Here is a 22,421-nt window from a genome sequence, read left to right on the forward strand (position 1 = left end):
AATTGTGACCGAGCGCTTCATTTTATGTGGCCCGCGAGACAATGATGAGAGCAGCACAAGAGAAAAATGAGTCAAACGACGACCTGCAGTTTTAAATGTGTCCACTGGATGTCGCCAAAGCCAGGCGCTACTCCAAACCACCCACTGTACCTGTATTTGCTAACTACCATTAATAAACCAGAGAACATTCAGGAAACAGATCCAGATATTATGTTACTTACAACAAAAGTCATGGACGCACTGGCAATACAAGGAATGTCTATGCAGAGGTTTAAAGAAACTTTAGCTCCTTTCTTCAATAAATATGAAATTTAACAGCAAAGGTCCTATATACAAGTAAACATTAAAAAAATCAATTAGCAGAAATAGTTTTAAATAACTGAATTAATCATTTAAAATAGTGTTTGTATGGTATTTTTGTCACTTTCCAGTCTGCAGAAAAAAAACTACTGCACTATTTTTATTCTGACTTATGTTTTGTACATTTTTTATTCCAAACCTTTCTATTTTTTATGCTTACTTTTTTTGACTATTTGTTTTTTTTGTATTTTGCATGCAGGGTAAGAGAAGGTAATTCCGACTGTGCTGTATGTCGTGCATAGAGCATATTAGACAAAAATGTTGATAATGAAGATAATTGTGAGCCTATGAAAAGACTTCCAACCCTCCAGCTAAGGCATAAAGCCATTATTGTACTAGTTTGGCTCCTGTGTGTGTTAGGGTACCTCCTACTAACAGAGGGCCCCAACCAGGGTTTGAACTGGACAGAGGTGTGGCCCATTATCCCGAACCCTGAAAAGGACATTTTGAACAGCAAAATGTGTCGGGTCATTGTGTCATTTTCATTTCACCACCACCAACCTCTCCATATTTTTTTTGCTTCTGTTTCTGGTTTCTTTGTTACTTTATCCTTGCATTTTCCATTTACGGTTTCGGTTTTTGTTTCCTGTTTGGACTCGGTCTGGTTTGATTTTGTTTGGACATGCCGTTGGCTTCGTGCTTCTTTGTTTATTGTTACTTTGGAGGTAAAGCGCTCGTCTTGGGACCGAGAGGTCGCAGGTTCGATTCCCGGCTCCTCCGGCTTCAATGTCGAAGTTTCCTTGGGCAAGACGCTGGACCCCTAATGCCCCCGATAAGCAGGTAGGAGCCTTGCATGGCTGGCACCGCTATCATGGGTTAGTGTGAAGCACATTGTAAAAAGCTTTAGGAGGTCTTTAGTGACAAGAAAATGGTAGATAACTGCAGACCATTTACCATTTGGTCCTAGTTTTATTATTAAATGTAATCCTTTGGTTTGAGCAGTGTCTGAAACTCATGACAAAAAGTAAGCGAACTCCGAAAAGTTCCCTGCCCAGCCATAAAGATTGCCTTTCCCCATTTTTCCCAACTTGAAACACAATAAGATGACTAATCGCAAAAAAAAACATTGTTACAAAGTATTAAGGATTGATAATCAGAATTTATAACAGAAGAACACTTTAAAATTCAGTTTATCATAAATCTACTTATAACATTCATTTCATGTATATGACATCGCTGTTTTCCATCTGCCATCAGTATGTACCTGTATTTACTCATCTTCATTCGTGCTATGTTTGCGTTGCTTCGTCTGCTACAAGCCACGTGAACTCCACGTGACGTTTTGTAGCGTCATCGATTTTGTTAGCTTCTTTTGAATCTTCTGGGGCTGAGGCTTTGGCTTGATTCCTAACCACTTCTCCATTTTTTGTGTTCTCTATGCTTCTACTTTGGAAAATGATATGCAAATGCACGACCTTATAACGCTCTGGAAAGTCCGGAAGCACGAAGTTATTCGATGCAGGCTTCTGATTGGCTGCCTGGTATGCAAATTGCCAAACAAACCGAAATTCCGAAATTTGAAAAATGGGCCGAAATTCTGAAATTTCCAAACCGAACGAACATTTTGAAATCGGAATAAAACAAACGTTTGATTTGAAAAAAAAGTTGTCGGCCACTTGGGCAGAGACGCTTTGTAAATTGTAAAAGATGCACGCCCCAGGCGTCCGATCAGACGTTATGAGGCACCACTGCTTCCATTTCCTGCCTCCCCCACAAGGGTCCATCACCACCAAAACTTAACAATGTGGCTCCCGAGCTAAAATGAATTTGACACACCTGCTTTAGACTACGCAGCACTTTTTTGATTTAAGGACAATAATGCTTAAGCAGCATGAAGTTTATTTACAACAGAAGCCTGTTTCTTAAACATATTGTGACATTAAAGGGCAAGAAAATTCATAGTGCTCGTAACAGTATCAAAAATTGTGGTGTATGTGTATGTTGCCCAAAATTAAAATGAAGCGTTACCTAAACCGGCTGTTGGGTTCAGGGCGCGTCAGGAAAACCGCAATTAAAAAGCCATTAGCCACAGGCAGAGAATTATTCTTGACTTGTCATAAACTAAAAAAAAACAAGAATATTTCCCACCAAAAACCATTTGTTTGTACTATGTGAGTCCGTCATTTATATGCGTTAAAGGAAATAGAATTACATGCAAAATCAATGTTAAAAATATATAAAATAATGCAAATTTTATGTATGTTTTTCTAGTTGATATACTGTAAATAATTTCTAATAAATAAGAATAAATAGTGATTTGAATAATATATTAATTCAAGTGTTATATTTGGACTTTTATGAGATGTTTACTTGTGTTCTGCAACATAAAACCCAGAAATAATAATATATCAATATTTCTATAAAATGATATAAACGTTTGGCCCAATGGCAGCTCCATTTTTTGACACGTTTTAGGGTTTTATTCGTTTTTTTCTAGTGCATTAAGAAGATTCTAGCCTAAATTTTCTAAAACAGAACTTAAAATACGAAAATATGTGGACGTAAGAAGCATTTGATGTCATGATTGCTGATGCGAGGCACCTGTGCCAGCTCCTTTGGCGCCAACTGCCTCGGACTCTGATTGGCTCCCTGTCACTATTTAAACCCCTGTCTTTCTGTTACTGGTTGTCAGTCCGTCTTCGAACCTCAGTTTACGCTAGGCAAGCTTTTCGACCCTAACTCACTCCTGTTTTGGCTCCCGTCTGTTTCCCAGCTTCGGGCCATTTTCTGATCTCGACCACGTTTTTTTGCTCTCTTGTCCCGGCTACTGACCTGTTTTTTCCGCTCTCTGCACCACCATCGCTCGCCACGGAAGTACCACTTCCGCATTCAGAGCAGTGCAATCCTTTCCCTTCTTCCCAATAAAACTGAGAGAAACATACGCAAGTGGGTCCTGTCTCTGTTCTGGTCTTGACATTTGAAATAATACTAAAAAATACATAAAAACAGTAGAATAGTCCACCATTTTGTTTATCAAGAAACAATACGATATGTTTTATCACACAGTTCATGTTTCCCTTAACCACCTTTTCAAATTAATTTTTGTTTAAAAAAAATGTTAAAATAAATAACTAATAACTAATAACTAATAACTATTATTATTATTATTATTATTATTATTATTATTATTATACCTGCAGCCTTAGTGAGGTTAAATGATGCAGCAGATTATTGTTAATATTGTATTAATAATATTTATAAATATTCATCATTTTACTCTATTGTCTAGTACAATTAAAATACATTAAAATAAATGAAATATACAAATTGATTAAAACATGTTATATTTTCACATAATTTTACAGAAAATTAGGACAATAATCCTTAAAAAAATAATAGGAAAAATATTTCTTATATTACGGTAATCCCCGCACACCCTAGTGATAGGGTCACTAAATGTGAGAGGATGTGGAAGTAAAGCGACTGAGTGGAAGAAAGAGGAGATCTGAAGGATGATGACTAAAAGGAAGGTTGATCCTTAAACATAATAGAGAAAAAACCTATTCACTTTTTTTTTTATCTTGCTTTTTTTCTAAATAAAATAAGAAAACTCACCAGGGCATGAGTCTACCGATCCTGGTCCACTTGGTCTTGTTTATTAAGAATCCCACCACGGGGTCCACCATAGCCCCCCATGCCTTCCCCACAAACAGCACCATGGAGGCCTGGAAGGCGTTGATCTGCATGATGGGGAAGGGGACATCACAAGACGTTGATGACATTTTCAAGATGGCAGGCTAGCTCTGTTTTGGCTCACCTTGGCGACATCCAGCAGGTAAATCTGCAGGAAGAAGGCGGTGGCGCTGGCTGCCACCTCTTTGGGAACGCCGCCCACCGCAAAACAAAGCTTGTTGCACACCGTTAGCTTCTGAGACAGGTCAGTCTGAAGAGGAGAAGCATCACAGGAATCTAAATGAGCATATACTCTAATCCCGCATCAAAATATTCCCTGATCCAATCAACCTTAATGTCGTGGAGGTTAGGGTTAGTGTCAAATTTGGAGCAGTGTTAGTCTTTAAAGTGACCGTGCGTAATATTTAGTGCCTCCCAGTGGTACAAAAAAACCTTCTTAAAAAAATGTGCAGGTTTTTTTAGCTAGCTATCTGGCTACTTTTTAGCTTTATAGCTAGCTATCTTCGTACATTTTTGGCTATTTAGCGAGCTATCTACCTAGCTTTTTACATTTTTTTGCATGCTATCGAGCTAATGTTTTATCTTTTTTTAAATAATTTAGCTAGCTATCTAGCTCCCATTTAGTTTTTTTTACCTGAGTATGTACTTTACATTAAAATATTATTATCTTTTATACTATCATATTTGGCATTTGGATTCTATGTAAACCAAGTTACATATTTAATTTTTGCATATTTTGCTTCATATATTTCTGTTCGTACAAAAATATTGTTATATTGTACTACTGGTAGTTATTTTGTTGTTGTTGTGCTCTGTACAACCCTTTGAGACTTTTTGTGATAAAGGGCTATACAAATGAATATGACTTTACTTAACTCGATCCATTATCCCTGATAGCATATTGCACCTGAACGAGGCAACAGAGTACACTTTTGTTGGGGCTGGCAGCCCTTTTCTGCAGTTATTCCTGCTTAAAATGAACTGCACTTGTGTGGCCGCTATCCATTATCCCCGATACCGTTTTGCTGTTAGCTGGGACTGGCGAGTGCACTTTAGTCGGTCAATGTGGCTTTTTTTCTGCTGTTGATTTTGTCTAAAATCAACTGCACTCGGGCGGCAGCGATCCATTATTCCTAATTGAATATTGCCGCGTGCGGAGATCGTCGAAGCAAATTTTATAGGGGGTGGCGGCTCTTTTTATTTGTCAATGTTCAACATTAACTGCACTCGTTTGGCTACAATCCATTATCTCTGATCACATAGTGCTGCAAGTGGGGACCGGCGGAGTACATTTTGGTGTGGCCCGGAGGCTCTTTTCTGGTGATTTCTGGTGTTTTGCCCACTAAAACCTAAACTGCACTTGTGTTTTTCCAACCGCATAGTTCTGTAAGCCTGGATAGCTGAGCACATTTTTGTCAGGCCCAGAGGCTCTTTTCTGCCCTTCTGTCCATCAAAAAGTGAACTTCCCTCGTGCTATCACCATCCATTATCTCTGGTGCAACAGGGATGTCAGTGCAAACTTGTCAGGACTGGTGGCTGTATTTTTGCTATTTTGTCATTCAAAAGGTGAATTGTATTTGTGAGGCCAAGATCCATTATCCCTGATCGCATATTGCTGCAAGCGCGGCAGATTTTTTTGGGTCCGGTAGCTCTTTTTTTTGCCATTTATTAATATTAACTGCACTCGTGCGGCTACAATTCATTATCTACAATCACATATTGCTGCAAATGGGGACTGGCAGAGCACATTTTTGTCAGACCCGGCGGCTCTTCCTGCCCTTCTTTCCATCAAAAAGTGTGCTGCACTCATTGTTTGCTGCAAGCGAGGACAACGGAGAAATATTTTGTCAGGTCTGACGGCTCTTTTTCACTATCCTGTCTTTCAAAAAGATAATTGCATTTGTGCAGCCAAGATCCATTATCCCCGATAGCATATCGCTTTGAGTGGGAACTGGCATAGAAAGTTTTTGCCTGGCATGGTTTTTGCCATTTTTTGCCACCAAAATGTGAACTGCCCTCATGCTGCCACGATCCATTATCTCCAAAATTGTTGAAAATTGTTGCTAGTGGAGACGTCACAGTGCACTTTTGTTGGGCCTGGCGGCTTTTATTTGCCATCAATTTTGCCTGAAATTAACTGCTTTTGTGGGGCCACAATCTGTTATCCCAAACTGCTGCAAGTGGGGAACGGCAGTAGACACTTTAGTGGGGAGGCATGCTGTTCTGGCCCGCTCAAATGAAATGCACGGTTGTGACTGGGATACATTATCCCCAGTCGACTATTGCTTAGAACAGAGGCTGCCAAATTGTTTTTTTCTCATTCGGGCCACTGAAGCATGTCCTGCCTAAAACAACCTGCACTGTTTTGGACATAATCCTTTATTCCCAGTTGACAATCGCTAAGACCAGGGGTGGAAAGAGCAAACTTTTGCAATGCATGGTGGCCATTTTTTTTCTTTTTTTTCCCCCTGCTGAAAATGAATAGTATCTACACGTGCAGCTGCGATTCATTATCCCTAATCAACTATCGCTGTGAACAGTAGCCGGCAGAGTGCATTTAAAAAATTTGCAGGGGCAAACTTGCCCACTATTTGGGATAATCGTCTCTGCGGGACAGTTCCTTGCATCCGTGTTTAAAAGTGGTGGGATGCTCGGTTCAGGCTGAGGCTGCGGAAGTGAAAAATGATGAGGCAGCATTTAAATAACAAGGCGTGTCTATTGATTCAAACTGTTTGCTCAGTATATATTTTTGTTTTTTTTCAGCAAACAGTAAACACCTCACACCTCAAAACACCTCCTCAGTAGGGTCGCGGGGGTGCTGGAGCCTATCCCAGCTATCTTTGGGCAGTGGGCAGGGGACACCCTCAACTGTTTAACTGGTAGCCATCCAGTATATATATATATATATATATATATATATATATATATATATATATAAATATACACATATATACATATATCTCATCTCATCTCATTAGCTGCATCGCTTATCTTCAGTAGGGTCACGGGGGTGCTGGAGCCCATCCCAGAAATCATCGGGCAGTGGGCAGGGGACACCCTGAACTGGTTGCCAGCCAATCGCAGGGCACACAGGGACAGACAACTCGCTCGTTCATTCACACCTAGGGAAAATTTGGACCGGCCAATCCACCTGAAATGCATGTCTTTAGAATGTGGGAGGAAACCGGAGTGCCCGGAGGAAACCCACGCAAGCACGGGGAGAACATACAAACTCCGCACAGGAAGTCCGGTAGCTGGATTTGAACCCACACAGGAGGTTATCAAGACCTTAGAACTGTGCCTATATATATATATATATATATATATATATATATATATATATATATATATACATATATATATATATATATATACATACATACTGTCAAGAGACCAGAACGGAAACAGGACCAAATTGCGTACATTTCTCACAAGTTTTATTGGAAGAAAGTAAAGGGTTGCCCCCACGATCCGGTGATCGCTGGGCGCGGGAAGCAGGTCGCTCTAAACGCGGAAGTGGGAATTCCGTGGCGAGCGGTGGTGATGTCATGAACGGAAAAACGGGTCAGTAGCCGGGACAGGAGAGCAAAAACGTGGTCGGGGTCGTAAGCGAGTCGTAAGCCAGGAAAGGACAGCAGACGTGGTCGAGGACAAAACAGGTAGAAAGCCAGGACGGGAGAGTAGACGTGATCGGGATCAAAAATGGATCGAAGCAGGGGGACAGACAGGAGCAAAAAATTAGTTGGAGTCAGGGTCGAAAAAAGGCTTGCCTAGTGTAAACTGAGGTTCGCAGACACACTGACAACAGGTGACAGAAAGGAATGGGTTCAAATAGGGACAGGGAGCCAATCAGAGTCTGAGGCAGTTGGCACCAAAGGAGCGGGCACAGGTGCATCACATTGGTAATCATGACACATATATTAAGAAGCAAAACCTATTTCATCCATCTTATCATATCATTAGCCGTTTTGCCAATTGCTGTGAACCGAAATTGACATAGAAATTTCTTAACAACGGTAACAGCCAATATATATATATTTTTTAAAATCGTTGTTTGTCATTGATACTGATACCACGTACTCATACCTTTAGTACATACATTTTCTTTCATTCTGCAACAATGACAGGTATATTTCACATCAAAATAGGCATTTTTTAGGCAAATAGTTTTTGTTTCATACCACATTTTTTCAAGCTATATCAGATAACAAAATTGTAGTAATTATCAATACCGCTTAATAGTACACTTACTCCATAAAATTCGTTTTCCTTCTACAACAATGAGAGATATCAGTACTGGCTTATCCCTAGTTATTTTGTCAGCCTAAAACCTAAAACACACTTACACCATATTTCCAAAGTTTGGGGGTTAGTTTCCCTTTCATTTTGAAAAGTAAATCTTATTTATTGAGAAGAAGAATGTCTAAAAACAGAACTTCCTCAGAGCAACAATTAGTCATTCTTTTCATTTAAGCGTAATCGTTCACAGGTCAAGTGTGACCCAATTTCCATTCTATTATTTCTATTTTTGACGACACTTGTGTCAAAATGTGTCACTTTATATAATGGATGGTGAAATGTGTTGTTTTTACCACTGACTAAGTATTCCAAGAAATAAGTTGATGAAATGACGTGTAAAAAAAAGAGGTTACAACAAACACAATTTCAAATGTTTACTCTGAAGTATGTTTTTGGGACCAATACAAATACTCAGGTATTGTTTAGTCAATGATACTGATACCTGACCATAGATACCGATATATTATGTTTCCTTAAACTGCATATGATTGATTAGATGTACTGAAATATTGTTTTTATTTAATTTTACATAGTAAATCAGGCACAAGTTGTCAGAACCAGAACAGGAGGAGGACCCAGTTGCGTAACATTTACTCACTATTTTATGAAGAAATAAAGGAAAACAAACGCCAGCGATCAGGTGCTCGCTGGACGAGGGAAGCAAGCCGCTCACGGAATCGGAGCGTGATCAGAATGCGGAAGTGGATCTTCCGGAGCGGGAGATCGTAGCGTGGTCAAACGGGCAAAGCGTGTCGATAGCCGTAGCGGGGGATCAGAGCGTGGTCGGTGGTCAAAAACGGGTCGTAGCCAGAGCGGGGGATCAGAGCGTGGTCGGTGGTCAAAAGCGGGTCGTCTAGCCCGCGTGGGAGATCAGAGCGTGGTCAAAAGGAAAAAAACGGGTCAATAGCCGGAGACAAACGGGGAATCAGATGAGTGGTAAACGGATGAAAAAAAACGGGACCGACGGGAGCCAGAGTCAAAGTGCTTGTGTATGCAGAGGTTCGCTGACGGACTGACATGGAGTGACTGGAGCACTGGGTATAAAAACGAGGGGAATTAATCAGGCAACCAGCAACAGCTGGCGCCAAACAAGCGGGCACAGTTGAGGGCAATAAGTAATCATGACACAAGTGGCTATTGTCACTAGTACCGATACCCTAGATTAGGGTTGGTATCAGCATTGATACCATACCTGCCCCTAAGTGGTAATCAATATTTTCATTAATAATGAGACAGCCTTTAAATCTACCACAATAGAGAAAAATATTAGCGATTTTTTTTTTCACTCTATGCTTGCAAAGCTTTTGTATAATTTTGGGGATCAAGGATACCAATTGTTTTCAGACGGATATTGATACTCCACTCTTGAGAAGTGATCAATACAGGTACCGATACTGTCATGATTACTGATTCGGGGCACCTGCGAATGCCCCGTTGGCGCCAACAGCCCCATGCGCTGATTAGTTCATGGACCCTTTTTAAACCCCCGGAGGAAGCCGTCAGACCTTCCTGCGAACCTACGCTTTTGCTAAGCAAGCACTGTACCCTCCGACAATCTCCTGCTCGGTTTTCTCCTGCCTGTTACCCGTTGCCGACCTGTTTCTGGACCCGTTTCTGCCCTGCCCTTCCGTCCCGGCCATCGACCTGTTTTGCCCTGTTTCCTGTCCGATACTTGTTGCCGACCTTTTTTCTGGACTCGATTACCGCCCTTGCTCCCCTGTCCCGGCTACCGACCAGCTTTCCTGCCACCCACGACTATCCTCACTCGACGCGGAAGTGCCACCCATGTCCGACGATCATCGGATCGTGGAAGCAAGCACTGCTCTCTATTTCAATAAAACTGAGTTTAACGAGCGCTATTGGGTCTTGTCCCCGTCTCTTACTAGATACCACTAGTAAATGAAATTTAATCCACTAACCCGTAAATCACTCATCTTGAATGAACGTGTAAATTCCGATATTTGTATTAACATATTCGAATACAATAGGATGAAATTAATGACAATATAATATTGATCTCATCTCTAATTCCTGATTTTTAAACGCAACTAAAGAGAAGCTGATACGGTTATCAGCCATTGTCGTAAGTACCAGTGTTGTAAGAACTGGCAAAACCGATACAGATACATGGTATTGGTACTTCACCATCATTAAAACATAGTATTGGTAAACCACTGGAACAAGGGGGTGGGGGGTCTGCTTCATTACGTTTTCACTTTACGGTGTTGATTAAGATTCTTTCAACTCCTCTTTATGGACGTTACCCCTCTATATGATATTAACAATTAATCATTTTGCGCGGCAAATAACTGCCCACCCCAATATTCGAGAACCACTGCCCTATACAGCGTATCCATGATTTTCATTTTAAGTCGAATAACTGGATAGGTTTCCTCAACGTTCTCTGGTTGATTAATGGAAGTCAGCATACAGAGCTACAGTTGGTGCTTTGCGGGTGCCGACAGCCAATGTTTGTTGCGAAGCAGCTCATTTTTCTCTTGTGCTTCTCTCAGCATTGCTTCGGGTGCCACAGAAAATAATGTGGTGGGCCAAAATTGGCCCCAAGTTTGATTTGTGTGATCTAAGTCAATAAAATCACACCAGAAATTTTGAACCAAAAACAATGATTTCGTTTATATTTTCTTACACACAAAAAAAGAATAATATTGGGTGTTTCGATGAAATTGAGAATGTCTGGGGCAGCTGAATTTGAGGGACCGTATGCCCCAAAACTCAATCCCCACCAAAGAGGCCGCATTTTAGAGAGAAACACTGTTATTACCGTCAAATCATAAAGGGCCCGCGAAGCGACAATTACCAGGAGGGAGGCGTGTAATTATTCCATGTGAAGACGAGTTGGGGTCAGAGGTAAGTAAAGGCTGAGGCTCTCGTTGCAATTACGGCTAATTGGAGAGGAAATCAAAGTGTTTTTGCCGCCTTCACGCCACTGATGATGTGCAAAAATATGCCGACGAGTCTTTCTATCACTCTTCTCTCAAGTTTTTCTTATTCTCGCCTTCTCGACTCTGCCGATATCATCAAAGGGGGTAAACAGGATGTCCCGCCTAATGTTATGCAGGATGGGGGGGAGAAATGCAGCGGACAACATTGCCATGCACTTTGTTTTCGGAGTCTATTTATTGGTCCGCTGCAAAAATTGAAGGACAATATTCTGAGAGAAAAGCTGTAAAGTTCATTTACCGTAAATTCCGGACTATAGAGCGCACCTGATTATAAGCCGCACGCACCACATTTTACGGACATTATTGGTTTTGTCCTTACACAAGCCGCACCTGTGTATAAGCCGCATGCGCCCACATAAATACCTGTAACACAGTCACAAAATTATCCCAAATCTGACATTAAGTGCAGCGATTGTAATTACAAATATAATATACATTCCAAACACCACAGTCGGCAACATGAGTGGAAAATGATATCGGTACTTAGAATTTAATGCAGACCTTTAAAGTCCGGGTCCTGTTGAAAGTAATCCAATGAAAAAAAATGTATATTACCAAAGTCAAGGGTGGGAAAAATATATATCTACTATTGTCCGCTGCAACAACAAACAGATTTAACTCTGCTTTACCCCACTTCCCGTCATCCCGCATTTGCTCCGCCCTTTCTTTTTGATTCGTCCGTAGAAAACATATCACAATAAGTTTCTGAAATAAATACATTACAAAAATACAAATACATATTATACATGGTTACACATATTTACAAAGAAAGACGGAACACCGACAGAGTTTTCAAAGCTTTAATAATAATAATATAACTTTCATCCCAAACCGTGCCTGTGAAAGGTACCAACACGCTACTACTAACGCGCTCGCAACGCATCAAGCATATCTGTTAAAAAAAGCTGTACCGCAATTGTGAAATTCACAGTGAACCATTCTCATCTCTCTCCTTGTAACTGTCGCCAACAAAGGCTTTTTCCTCATTATTGGAAAGAACTTTTGTCATACGGACAAATCGGACGTAAACTAAGAGAATGCAGTCTACCTCGGCGCACTTAATCCACTGGTCTAAGTCTTACCTTTTGTACTCGAGCGCCGCTGGCGGCCGTTAGAAAAATGACATAAATTGGCCGCTTCACTGAATAAGCCGCAGGGCTGAACATTTGGGAAAAAAGTAGCGGCTTATAGTCCGGAATTTACGGTACATATACAGTCGTTTTTGTTTCTGTAGCTTTCACAAATATACTTTATTTTTTCATATTCTACTCTTTTTTTATTGATTTAACGCTGCATTAAAGCCAGATATGATTTATAAATATATTATTTAATAAGAATTCAATTTGTTTTACCAATGTGATTATTGTTCTTGCATGAAGATCCGCATGTCAGGACCAGAACGGAAACAGGACCCAATTGCGTGACGTTTACCAGTAAGTTAAGTTTTATTGAAGAAAGAGGAAGGGCTGCGCCCAGGATCCGGTGTTCGCTGGACGTGGGAAGCAAGTCGCTCTTGGATTCGGACTGTGATCCGAACACAGAGGTGGATCTTCCGTAGTGAGCGATGGCGGTGCCAGTTAAAATGATTTTTTTTTATAAAACTAAAGAAATAGAAGTAATATTTTTCCAATTATTATTTTAATTGTTTCCTCATATTGAGGTTTTTGAGTTTTTCCTTGCCCTCATGTAGGTCTAAGATCAGGGGTTGGTGCAATAATAGTCCATAGTTTGCAATAGTCTGTGCAGCCCTTTGAGACTTAATTACTGTTCCTTGCATTTCATTTCACATTGCAAAACTTCGTAAAATATTTTTTTAAATACGAAAAATGAAAGTAGTCAAATGAAAAAAGAATATGTAGAAATGTGGAAAAAAATCTAGTCATTTATTTGGTTTTCTTTCAGAAAATAATTCTAAGTATTGTTTTCTTATTTTACAATTTATGTCACGACCGGTGCAAGCAGAGGACAAAAATGCGTAACGTCTCACACAATACTTTAAGGGATCGGAGAAGCCCTACCGAACGAAGCGTGTTTGGAGATCGGAACAAGTCGGCAGCCGGGACGGGAGACGAAGCATTATCGAAGATCAGAACAAGTCGAGCGGGAAGCCAGGGATCAGGGATCATACAGGAAACAGTATCAGGATACGGGTAGCCGGGACAAGAGAACAAAGCTTGGATTGGGCATCGATACAGGAAACAGAATCAGGAAACGGGTAGCCGGGACAGGAAAACGGAGCTTGGATCGCAGATCAATACAGGAAACAGAATTAGGATACAGGTAGCCGGGACGGGAGAACGGAGCTTGCCATTTTTTTAAACAAAGCCCTCAAACTTAGTAGATGATGGTGTTGGGCAGATCGTGAAAAGTGTCACACTGTCAGTGAAAGTTTTGAATTGAAAAGGTAAGTACGAATTAATTTGTTGTCTATGCGAAATATTATTTTAACAGCACTAAATTATTAAATCTCTTACAAAGCCTGTTCAAACAATGTTTACATAGACAACAAATTAAATTGTCCTCATCTTATTAATCCAAAAGAAAAAAAGAAAAAGAAAATTTAATTCTCATGTTTGTTGACAGTGTAAAGAAATTGCAGTGAGAAATTCACATGTATTTATTTTTTTGTGATGTTGTTCTTCAACAATAAATGTGAAAGGATAACAGCGAGGGAATCAATACAATCTAAAAGACTTTAAAGATGAGAGGAAAAATGCTGACCTTTTTACATTCTTACAGGAAAATAGATTTGTTAAGACGTTTTTAGTGGAGAGGAGAGAGGTTTGTCCAAACCGATTATAGATTATGAGCACAACTCAAAAATGATGATTAAACTAAAGTCCTTGTAGAGGCTTTCCATCAGAATATAAGCGACGATTCGCAATGTGGATTATTTTCTACTTGTAGATTTACAGGCATAGAAGCAGCTGCAACAAAAAAAAATACATGGATAAAAATGGCTAGAATTGGACAAAAGAAAAAAAAGCAAGTTTCAAAAATAACTGTACAGTATATGAAATGTCACAATCTGTCATGATTACCGATGTGAATCACCTGTGCCCGCTCCTTTGGCGCCAACTGCCTCGGACTTTGATTGGCTCCCTGTCCCTATTCAAACCCACTCCTTTTCTGTCCCTGTTTGTCAGTCCGTCTGCGAACCTCAGTTAACACTAGGCAAGCCTTTTTTTTCCCTCCTGTTTTTTTGCTCCTGTCTGTTCCCCTGTTCGACCCGTTTTTGATCCAACCACGTCTACTCTCCTTTACTGGCTTACGACTCACTTCCGACCCGGACCACGTTTTTGCTCTCCTGTCCTGGCTACTGACCCGTTTTTGCGTTCCCGACACCGCCATCGCTCGCCACGGAAGATCCACTTCCGCGTTCAGAGCGACTTGCTTCCTGCATCTAGAGAACGCCGGATTGTGGGCGCAGCCCTTCCTCTTTCCTTTAATAAAGCTTGTGACAAACGTAACGCAATTGGGTCCTGTGTTCTGGTCCTGAGACAATCTGTATCTAGCACGCACAAAACAAACTAATAAACAATGTTCAAGAAAGAAACGGATTAAGCGGATTGGTTATTCTCCCGGGGACGTCACAGAGGTTGCATGAAGGACACAAAGTGGCTGTCGATTGAATCCAACACTGAGGAAATCAGTCCAAAACCAAACAAGGCAGTAACACACAGAGGAAGAAGATTCAAAAAACAATTCAGAAAGAAAATTACGCGTTATGTGAGTCATGTCAATAGTTGTTTCAATGACAAGAACAGGAGGAACCAGAATCTGGCACCATCCAAGAAATGAAAACAGAACTAACCAGAGTGGCAATTAACAGGCTTTTGAATTTATCACGCAACAAAATCAAACAAGTGTTAAGAACATTCTCACAAGTTTTAATCATTAACCAAACAAATTACAACCTTTGGTCAAGAATTTTTCCCAACAACGAGGCACTAATGAGCAACGTATCAGTTTGAATTAATATTCGATGATGCTGTCAAACAAACAATTTCTTCTTCCATTTCTCTTTGTGACAAGCCCACATTTCGATTGACCGACGAGGCACTCAAGTGCGCTCCTTTCGATTTAAATTCAATCCGTGTGGTAGCTGACAAAAAAAAATTACCCTCGTTCTTCTGTCGTTACCTGCAGCATGCGTATACTTGGGGCAGACCATGAGGCACTCTAATGCGGTCATATGAGCGCGTGAACTCAGATTCCTAGTCCGGATACGAACACAAAAAGAAAAAAAAAACAAAGCTTCCCGTTTCTTGTATTTTCTACTTCTGTGTGACATAAGCACAATTGCATCCAGCAACGAGGCGCTCTAACATGGCCTTGCCAGTTTATATTCATAATCATTCGTAAATGAATCCATATGCTTGGTCTTTCATCTTTACCTTAGTAACATACTTGAATTTGGGGAAGATAATGTGGCACTCTAGTGTAATAACGCAAGTTTCAACTTTTGGTTCACGTGCAAGCTTTAAAAACAAAACTCTCTCTTTTCGCATTTCCACATTTTTGTGTGACTGTCATGATTACCGATGTGAATCACCTGTGCCCGCTCATTCGGCGCCAACCGCTGCGGGTTCTGATAGTCAGTTCGTCTGTGAACCTCTGTTTGTACAAGGCAAGCCTTTTTTGACCCTGACTCCCGCCTGTCCCGTTTTTGCTCCCGTTTGTCTTCAGGTACGACCTGTTTTGATCCCGACCACGTCTGCTCCCCCTATGACCCATTTTTGATCCCGACTATGTCTACTCTCCTGTCCTGGCTTACGACCTGTTTTCCGTCCCTGACACCGCCATCGCTCGCTACGGAAGATCCACTTCCGTGTTCAGATCATAATCCGAGTGCGAGAGCTACTTGCTTCCCGCGTCCAGCGATCACCAGATCGTGAGCAAAGCCCTTCCTCTTTCTTTCAATAAAACTTGTGGAAAACGTTACGCAATTGGGTCCCGATTCCGTTCTGGTCCTGACAGTGACATCCACAGACAACGAGGAGCTAAAGCAGCCATGCCAGTTTGAATTCATAATCTATGTGGTAACTTTGCCCCCAAATCCCTCTAATTCTGGTTTCGTCTTTACCTGAGCAGTATGCGTGCACTCGGTGAGGGCAATAAGGCACACTTATGTGGTCATGCAAGCGAAAAATTCTGGTACAAATGCAAACAAAAATTAAAAATTCCTCTTTTTGAATTTCATCAGTGACATCAGGACACTTCAAGCATTTTTTCCTCTTTGAATTCAAAGTGCATATCATAACATTCCTCCCTCAAAATCCCTGAGCAGCATGCAAGCTCAAACTCTGGGTCCAAATGCAAAAAAACAAAGCTTCTTTTTGATAACCTATTTCTCTGTGTGACTCCCCCCCCCCTTATATACTACAACGAGGCACTCTAAGGCATCCAAACTACCCGGTAGTTAAAATTCATAATCCATGAGGAAACTGTAAAGAAAAAAAGAAATCCCTCTTCTTACTCTTTTAAGTGTTATGCGGTTACTCTGGGCAGACAATGTGGCACTCTTAAAAGGTATTACAACGGTTTCAATGAGATTTTCTTTAGTAAATAGTATAGACTTCTTGTCATGATTACCGATGTGAATCACCTGTGCCCGCTCATTTGCCGCCAACCGCTGCGGGCTCTGATTGGCTCCCTGCCCCTATTTAAACCCAGATCTGTCAATCTCCTGATGTCAGTACGTCTGTGAACCTCTGTTTATACAAGGCAAGCCTTTTTCGACCCTGACTCCCGCCTGTCCCGTTTTTGCTCCCGTTTGTCTCCGGCTACGACCGGTTTCGATCCCGACCACGTCTGCTCTCCCGTCCCGGATTACGACCCATTTTTGATCCCGACTACGTCTACTCTCCCATCCTGGCTTACGACTCAATTCCGACTCCGACCACGCTTTGCTCTCCCAGTCCCGGCTACCGACCAGTTTTTCCGTCCCTGACACCGCCATCTCCCGCTACGGAAGATCCACTTCCGTAATCGGATCACAATCCGATTGCGAGAGCGACTTGCTTCCTGCGTCCAGCGAGCATCGGATGGCGAGCGCTGCCCTTTCTCTTTCTTTCAATAAAATAGTGAGAAATTGTTACGCGATTGGGTCTACCCTATGTGCTGGTCGTGACACTTCTTAGTTTTTGACATATTATGTAAAATAAAATTATACTTGTCTTTCAGTTATTAAGAAAAGAGTGTGTAATTATTAGTGGTACATTTTTTTTTTATTCAGTTAAAACGAAAACATGGATTTGATTACTAGGCAAAAATACATATATGTAATTATTATTATAAAAAAATCATATGTCGAGAAATTTGTATTACTTCTACATAGTAGAATTTATCCCTAGAAGTCACCACCATGGTTTTCTGGCATCTTACTGCTAGGCTCTTGGCACTGTTTTTTGTTCCCATTAGACCAGGGGTCGGGAACCTTTTTGACTCAAAGAGCCATAAAAGCAAAAAATATTAATTTTATTTTGGGAAAGAGCCACGCCATATATTATGAGACAAATTTACTAAATTGCTAAACCCGTGCCCCAGACAAAAGCTTAGTCTTCAGCACATTTATTTTTGATGATTTGATAAAAATTATGAAAAGAGAATAATGCCAGAGCCCCTGTCGCAAAATCAACAAACATACCACTTTAAACTTGTCTCTTTCTTGCAATTACTCAAGATCCTTTTGACCCTTTTTTCATATATATTGGTTTCAAAACCAGATGCAAGCAGTTATTGTGTAAAAACGTCACAACATTCTGCAAATAGGGAGCCTGATGAGCTCACTTTTGGCGCAGACAGCGTAGGGCGAGAGATGGGAGGGAGTGCTTGCACTTTTTGCATAGCTCCACCCATCCCTCCCACTCACCCAATCAAATGACTAAGTTCTCTTCCGGTGTTTTGGCGTATTTACAGTTCTGTGGATTCATCATAAGGTATCTGAACACTGAACACAGATTATATAGTGAACTTTTATATAAAGGATTCTTTAGCGTTGTACAACCAAAACGAGTTTTTTTCCCCCTTTTTTTGTGTGACACCTTGACTGTAAATTGTAGTGAAAAACGTGCCCTATATATACTGCAAAGTAATATCGTGATATTTAGCTTTGGTTTGGCTTTGCGTGTATTAGAATAGGATAGACCACTCAAGTTTTAAACAAGATGGAGAAATTTTGCATGCAATCAAATTTGTCTCTGAGCCATAGATAGTCATAGAAAGAGCCATATATGGCTCGCGAGCCATAGGTTCCAGACCCCTGCATTAGACAATATGGTACCATCTAGTGTTGAAATCTTACACACTAGGGCTTCAATATATTCAATCCATTCAAATACGATCGTTTTCTTACCTGCTGAGGGACTTTGGCTTCCAGGAGCGCCTCGGTGGGCTTGAGCATCTTGGCCGCTGTCCCCCCCGAGGTGCTGTGATCCCGGCGGGCCATGGCGGAGAGGCTGTGAGTGAGGCGGCAAGTGCGCTTTTTGTGCGGAGGGGCACCGAAGTGCGTGTGGCTGTGGCTGCGGGTGTGCTCCAGGAGGCGGGGCGGGAATTGAACCTGGCTCTGACTGCGTGCGGGCATGGTTGCCGTCGCCTCCCTCAGGTCCTCCTCCTTTTCCTGCTCCTCCCGGACGACTCGGACGCTTTCTGCCGCCATTCACATAATGCTGAGTTCTGGCATTGGTGATGTTGGGTGTGGGGGGGGGTGCATTGTGTATGACACAGACACGCACACAGAAAACAAAATAGAGTCAATAACAAGTATGCACAACACGCAAGCTCTGGAATGCTGACGCACTTGTGTGCACAGAATTCTGTAATAGACAGATACTATTACACACCCAAATGGTTTAACAATCTCTTCTTCTCATTATCCCTGCAATTCATTTTCAATCGACATAGATTTCTCCGTGTTAATTTGACAAATGGTTATTACATAGAAGTATAAGTTTAAGCGTGATAAACGAGGGAGGTTCGAGACCACATTTTTCCAGACGGATACTCAAATGTTATTTGTCATTTATACAGATACCACATTCCACAGACAGACTGAGGAGATCATTTCTTCCTCATGCCATAAGGCTCTTTAACTCCACCCGAGGGAGTAAAAGCCCACATTAACCCCGACCCCACATTTGCATATTACCCTATTTTTATTACAGTGTGTATTTCCCTACGGGGATGAATAAGGTATCTATCTATCTATCTATCTATCTATCTATCTATCTATCTATCTATCTATCTATCTATCTATCTATCTATCTATCTATCTATCTATCTTTCTATTTATCTAATACAATGAGCACACAGACTACCCTTCCCTCTGCAAAAAAAAACAAGTTATTTAAAAGAAATATTTTCAAATCCCAACGTCATATGTTCCCTTGAAGGGACAGAGTGTGTTTTTGGACTCGTAGATCTCACTTTTTCTTGTCGTGGAACCAAAAGTTAAACTATAATTTCATTGATAACTTCCTCATTCAGTAAGTTTTGTCAGGATTTGCCCATTGCCCTCACCTGTGCCCGCTCGTTTGGATCTGATTGGTTGGTTCCCATCCTATTTAAACACTCTCATTTACTCGGGGTCAGTCCGTCAGTGAACCTCCTCACATGCAAGGCAAGCACTGTCCCGTCCTGGCTTACGAACTTTTTTGTCCCCAACTACATCTACTCTCCCGTTCTGGCTTACCACTCGTTTCCGACCCCGACCACGCCTTGCTCTCTCAGTCCCGGCTACCGACCAGTTTTTCCGTCCCTGACACCGCTATGGCTCGCTACGGAAGATCCACTTCCATTGTCGGATCACAATCCGAGTACGAGAGCGACTTGCTTCCCGCGTCCAGCGAGCATCAGAGCGCGGGCGCTGCCTTTCCTCTTTCTTTTAACAAGATTGTGAGAAACCGCGATTGAGTCTACCCAAATTTCACATCACACTTGTGGCTTTCATATTTTTGTTTACAAACAAACTTTGCAGCGATGACGATACATCCTTTGCTAATGTGACATATTAAAGACTCAAAGGCTCTTTGGTGAAATTGTACGATACCTTGAAGTAGGCTGGTATCGGCACGGATACCGATACAAGGGTTCATTCAGTATTCCCCATCTTTAAAACCATGAATCCCTGGTTAGATGCCGTAAGAACATGGTACTGATTTAAGAAGGGATTCTACGATGTTAAAACAAATAGAAATTCATCAACCTGTATTTTATCCAAATAAACATTGGTCTGATAGTCCCAAAAAATAAAAATAAAAAAAAATGAATCCCTGGTTATAGAAGAGTGTTAAGTAAGTGAGTCAAAAACTCATCATAAAGGTGATTAAGGACATTGCAATTATTTTTAGACCAAGACTAGTTTGAGTACTCCACTCTTGCATCATTCATGTTGCCGATACCTCTGGCGTTTTGGGGGAAAATTATAAAAACAACCGAGTACCGATACCAGGTTCTTCAGTACTTATGTTGGCGATAGCTCTGGTGCTTTCAGCGCAAAAAAATACAAATAAAATAAAAAATAGGCATACGCGGATACAGAATTCGGTTATCTGTTGGTAGGGAATCCGTTACATAACTCATGTTGTCGATATTTTTGCAAAAAGATAAAGTGAGAAGCGATACCTGGTATTACAAGTACTCAATGCTTGTTTAGGTTGCCAAAGACTCTGGTGCTTTCTGTGCAAAATAAATAGGGATATACAAGTACCAGAACCAGGTATCGGTATCAGTTCTTGTGATGGAGTCCAATACACTTCTAGTAGTAATTTAATAATCAGGATCTTGTATTTAAAGGAACGATAAATTGCCAATAAATACATGCAAACATAAGGGACAACATTATTTTGAGATTCAAAGGTAAATCACTTGCTGTTTTCCAGAAAGGAAACTTTAGATAGTAGAATTATCGGTATGTGTTGTCAATATCAATGACGACTGAAGAAATAAGTATATTTATACTAGTGTGAAAATGTGCGGTATCAAACATACCAAAAATCCCCTATTCTTAAAATGAATGGAAATTTTCTTTTGCTTGAATTATGTTTAGTTATGAAAAATGTTTAGTTGTTGGTCATAAAACACTCGCGCAAGGGTCACCTATAAATAAGATTACGTTGGGATAATTTACTAATCTAATTGATACTATTACTAACAGTGCTTTATTAGATGCTTTGAATAGTTTTCCTATTTTTTTGCCTTCACTATCTGTAGATAAAGCACCAAAAACATAATAAAAACACACTGTCTTAAATCCCCCCCTTAACTGCCTATTTTTATTAATTTATTTATCGTTTTACGTGTGGGGGTCTATGCACAGTATTTATGGGATATTAGGTTTTTATTGTACATGAAATGTTTTTATTTAGCACTTTGATTTTAATGTATGTGTCTGAAAAGTGCAACACAAATGCATTTTGATTCGATTCACCAGTCTGTGAATCAATTGTACCAAATGTTTTGTTTTTGCAGCGTGCAAACGGGATGCAATGTGAGTCCCGTGTAACCCCCTCCCCCCCAAAAACGAGTATGTTACTATTCCTGGCATTGCACATCAATAATGTACAATAACAAATTATATAGATCCCAAAAGAAGGAGCAAAAAAATAAAATGGTGCTCTCCTACCTGCTGTTTTGAGAAAATGGGAACGCTCCAGGCAGCGGGGAGTTGCTGGATGTAAGAGCCCGGAATAGAGCGTCGGTGGCCGGGGCGGGATGAGAAGACTGCGGACGGAGGAGAACCCGCACACGGACTGAAAGGTAAAAGGGAAAACGGTCGCTTGTCACTGCAGAAGCGCCCCCGTGCGGTGATGATTGTGTACTGCAACACTCATTCATACAAACATACGAATGGAAACATTTTTTTAAATACGCTGACTGTCGAATGCTCTGCCCTCTGAGATTTGATCTGCAACCTCAGTGGAAGGCTTGAAAACACTTATATTCTATAGCTTATGAATGACCTATGTTTCCTGTTGATGAGGTCCATTTATTGCAACATCCCTTGCATCCTGGTCGTCCTCGAAGGCGTATTACCTCATGTGCGGTCCCCTCTCAAGGTTTCTTCATTTTCCTCATGTACCAAGAACCGGAACAGGATCAGGACCCAAATGCAATACGTTTCTCACACAAGCTTTTTATTTTATGGGAAATGGGGAGTCATGCACG

At 41.0% G+C, this 22,421-nt stretch overlaps 1 protein-coding gene across 2 annotated transcripts in view; it reads right to left on the bottom strand.

Moving 5' to 3' along the window:
• The window catches only part of mfsd2b (MFSD2 lysolipid transporter B, sphingolipid), a 41,438-nt gene extending 19,432 nt beyond the window's left edge, over positions 1–22,006 (bottom strand). The window contains exons 1-4 of one of the 2 annotated variants that reach the window (XM_088325580.1): positions 21,880–22,006; positions 18,613–18,932; positions 4,118–4,243; positions 3,916–4,040 (exon numbers count right to left, since the gene is read on the bottom strand). In XM_088325580.1, coding sequence (XP_088181706.1) covers positions 3,916–4,040; positions 4,118–4,243; positions 18,613–18,915 — 554 coding nt within the window. In that variant the 5' untranslated portion in view covers positions 18,916–18,932; positions 21,880–22,006. Of the gene's footprint in view, positions 1–3,915; positions 4,041–4,117; positions 4,244–18,612; positions 18,933–19,947; positions 20,196–21,879 lie in introns of those variants that run through there. The other variant, XM_088325581.1, reaches the window with a different exon arrangement.
• Between the last annotated feature and the right edge of the window lie 415 nt (positions 22,007–22,421).

The sequence above is a fragment of the Urocampus carinirostris genome, chromosome 20 (assembly GCF_059441175.1).
Source record: "Urocampus carinirostris isolate Australia breed hairy pipefish chromosome 20, RoL_Ucar_1.0, whole genome shotgun sequence".
Lineage (NCBI taxonomy): Eukaryota > Metazoa > Chordata > Actinopteri > Syngnathiformes > Syngnathidae > Urocampus > Urocampus carinirostris.